Source organism: Myotis brandtii, unplaced genomic scaffold (genome assembly GCF_000412655.1).
Source record: "Myotis brandtii unplaced genomic scaffold, ASM41265v1 scaffold1279, whole genome shotgun sequence".
NCBI classification, from domain to species: domain Eukaryota; kingdom Metazoa; phylum Chordata; class Mammalia; order Chiroptera; family Vespertilionidae; genus Myotis; species Myotis brandtii.
Genome location: NW_005354503.1, coordinates 345,438 through 346,421, shown reverse-complemented (window position 1 = coordinate 346,421; position 984 = coordinate 345,438). Strand labels below are relative to the sequence as shown.

The 984-nt window shown below is 61.6% G+C and overlaps 1 protein-coding gene across 1 annotated transcript in view; it reads left to right on the top strand.

Moving 5' to 3' along the window:
* Positions 1–984, top strand: part of CPNE6 (copine VI (neuronal)) — a 6,888-nt gene extending 5,904 nt beyond the window's left edge. The window contains exons 15-17 of the mRNA XM_005859604.2: positions 66–302; positions 494–668; positions 793–984. Coding sequence (XP_005859666.1) covers positions 66–302; positions 494–631 — 375 coding nt within the window. The 3' untranslated portion in view covers positions 632–668; positions 793–984. The remainder of the gene's footprint in view (positions 1–65; positions 303–493; positions 669–792) is intronic.

Here is a 984-nt window from a genome sequence, read left to right as displayed (position 1 = left end):
ACTGGGCTTGGGGCATGTGCCAGTACCCTTGCATACAGATGCTACCTTCCTCCCCTCCACCGCAGAAGTACTCGGTGCTGCTGGTGCTCACAGACGGTGTGGTAAGCGACATGGCTGAGACCCGCACCGCCATCGTGCGCGCTTCCCGCCTGCCCATGTCCATCATCATCGTGGGCGTGGGCAATGCTGACTTCTCTGATATGCGGCTGCTGGATGGCGACGAGGGTCCCTTGCGCTGCCCTCGAGGGGTGCCCGCGGCCCGCGACATCGTCCAGTTCGTTCCCTTCCGGGACTTCAAGGATGTGAGTGTCCGATGCTCCCTCCCAGCAGGACTCCACAGCTCCTCACACACTCAAATCTGACCTGGTTCTCCCACCAGGTGGATGTCCTGAGAAGGATGCTAGAGCCCAGCTGGCCACTCCGAAGCCCTGCCCATACCCGCCCCTGCCCCTTATGCTTGGGTTCCTAACACTGCCATGATTCCTACCCGCAGGCCGCACCTTCTGCGCTGGCTAAGTGTGTCCTGGCTGAGGTGCCTCGGCAGGTGGTGGAGTACTACGCCAGCCAGGGCATCAGCCCGGGGGCACCCAGGCCCTGCACGCCTGCCACGACTCCCAGCCCTAGCCCATGACTGCCTCCCACCGGATGGACACACCCTCAGCCTCTCAGTGAGTCCTGGGGGCCCAAAGGCATGGACACTAACTAGGGGGTGCAAAGTGGGGCTTGGTGGAGCCCATCTCGGCCAGGTATGGTACAGAGAAGGGTGCTTATGACTATCCCACTCTCTCTCAGGTGCCTGTCCTGACCCTTGTGACTCGAGTGACCAGTGCCTCTCCCTCTTGGATCAGCTGTGCCCCCTGGGTCCTGGAAGTGAGTGGAGAGCCCTGCCCCATCTCTCCAGGCCCCATAGTCCTGTGGCCCCTCACTGACGCTCTTCAGTGATCCTGACTTTCTGGCCGTTAATAAAGGGAACCAGTCTTAGCA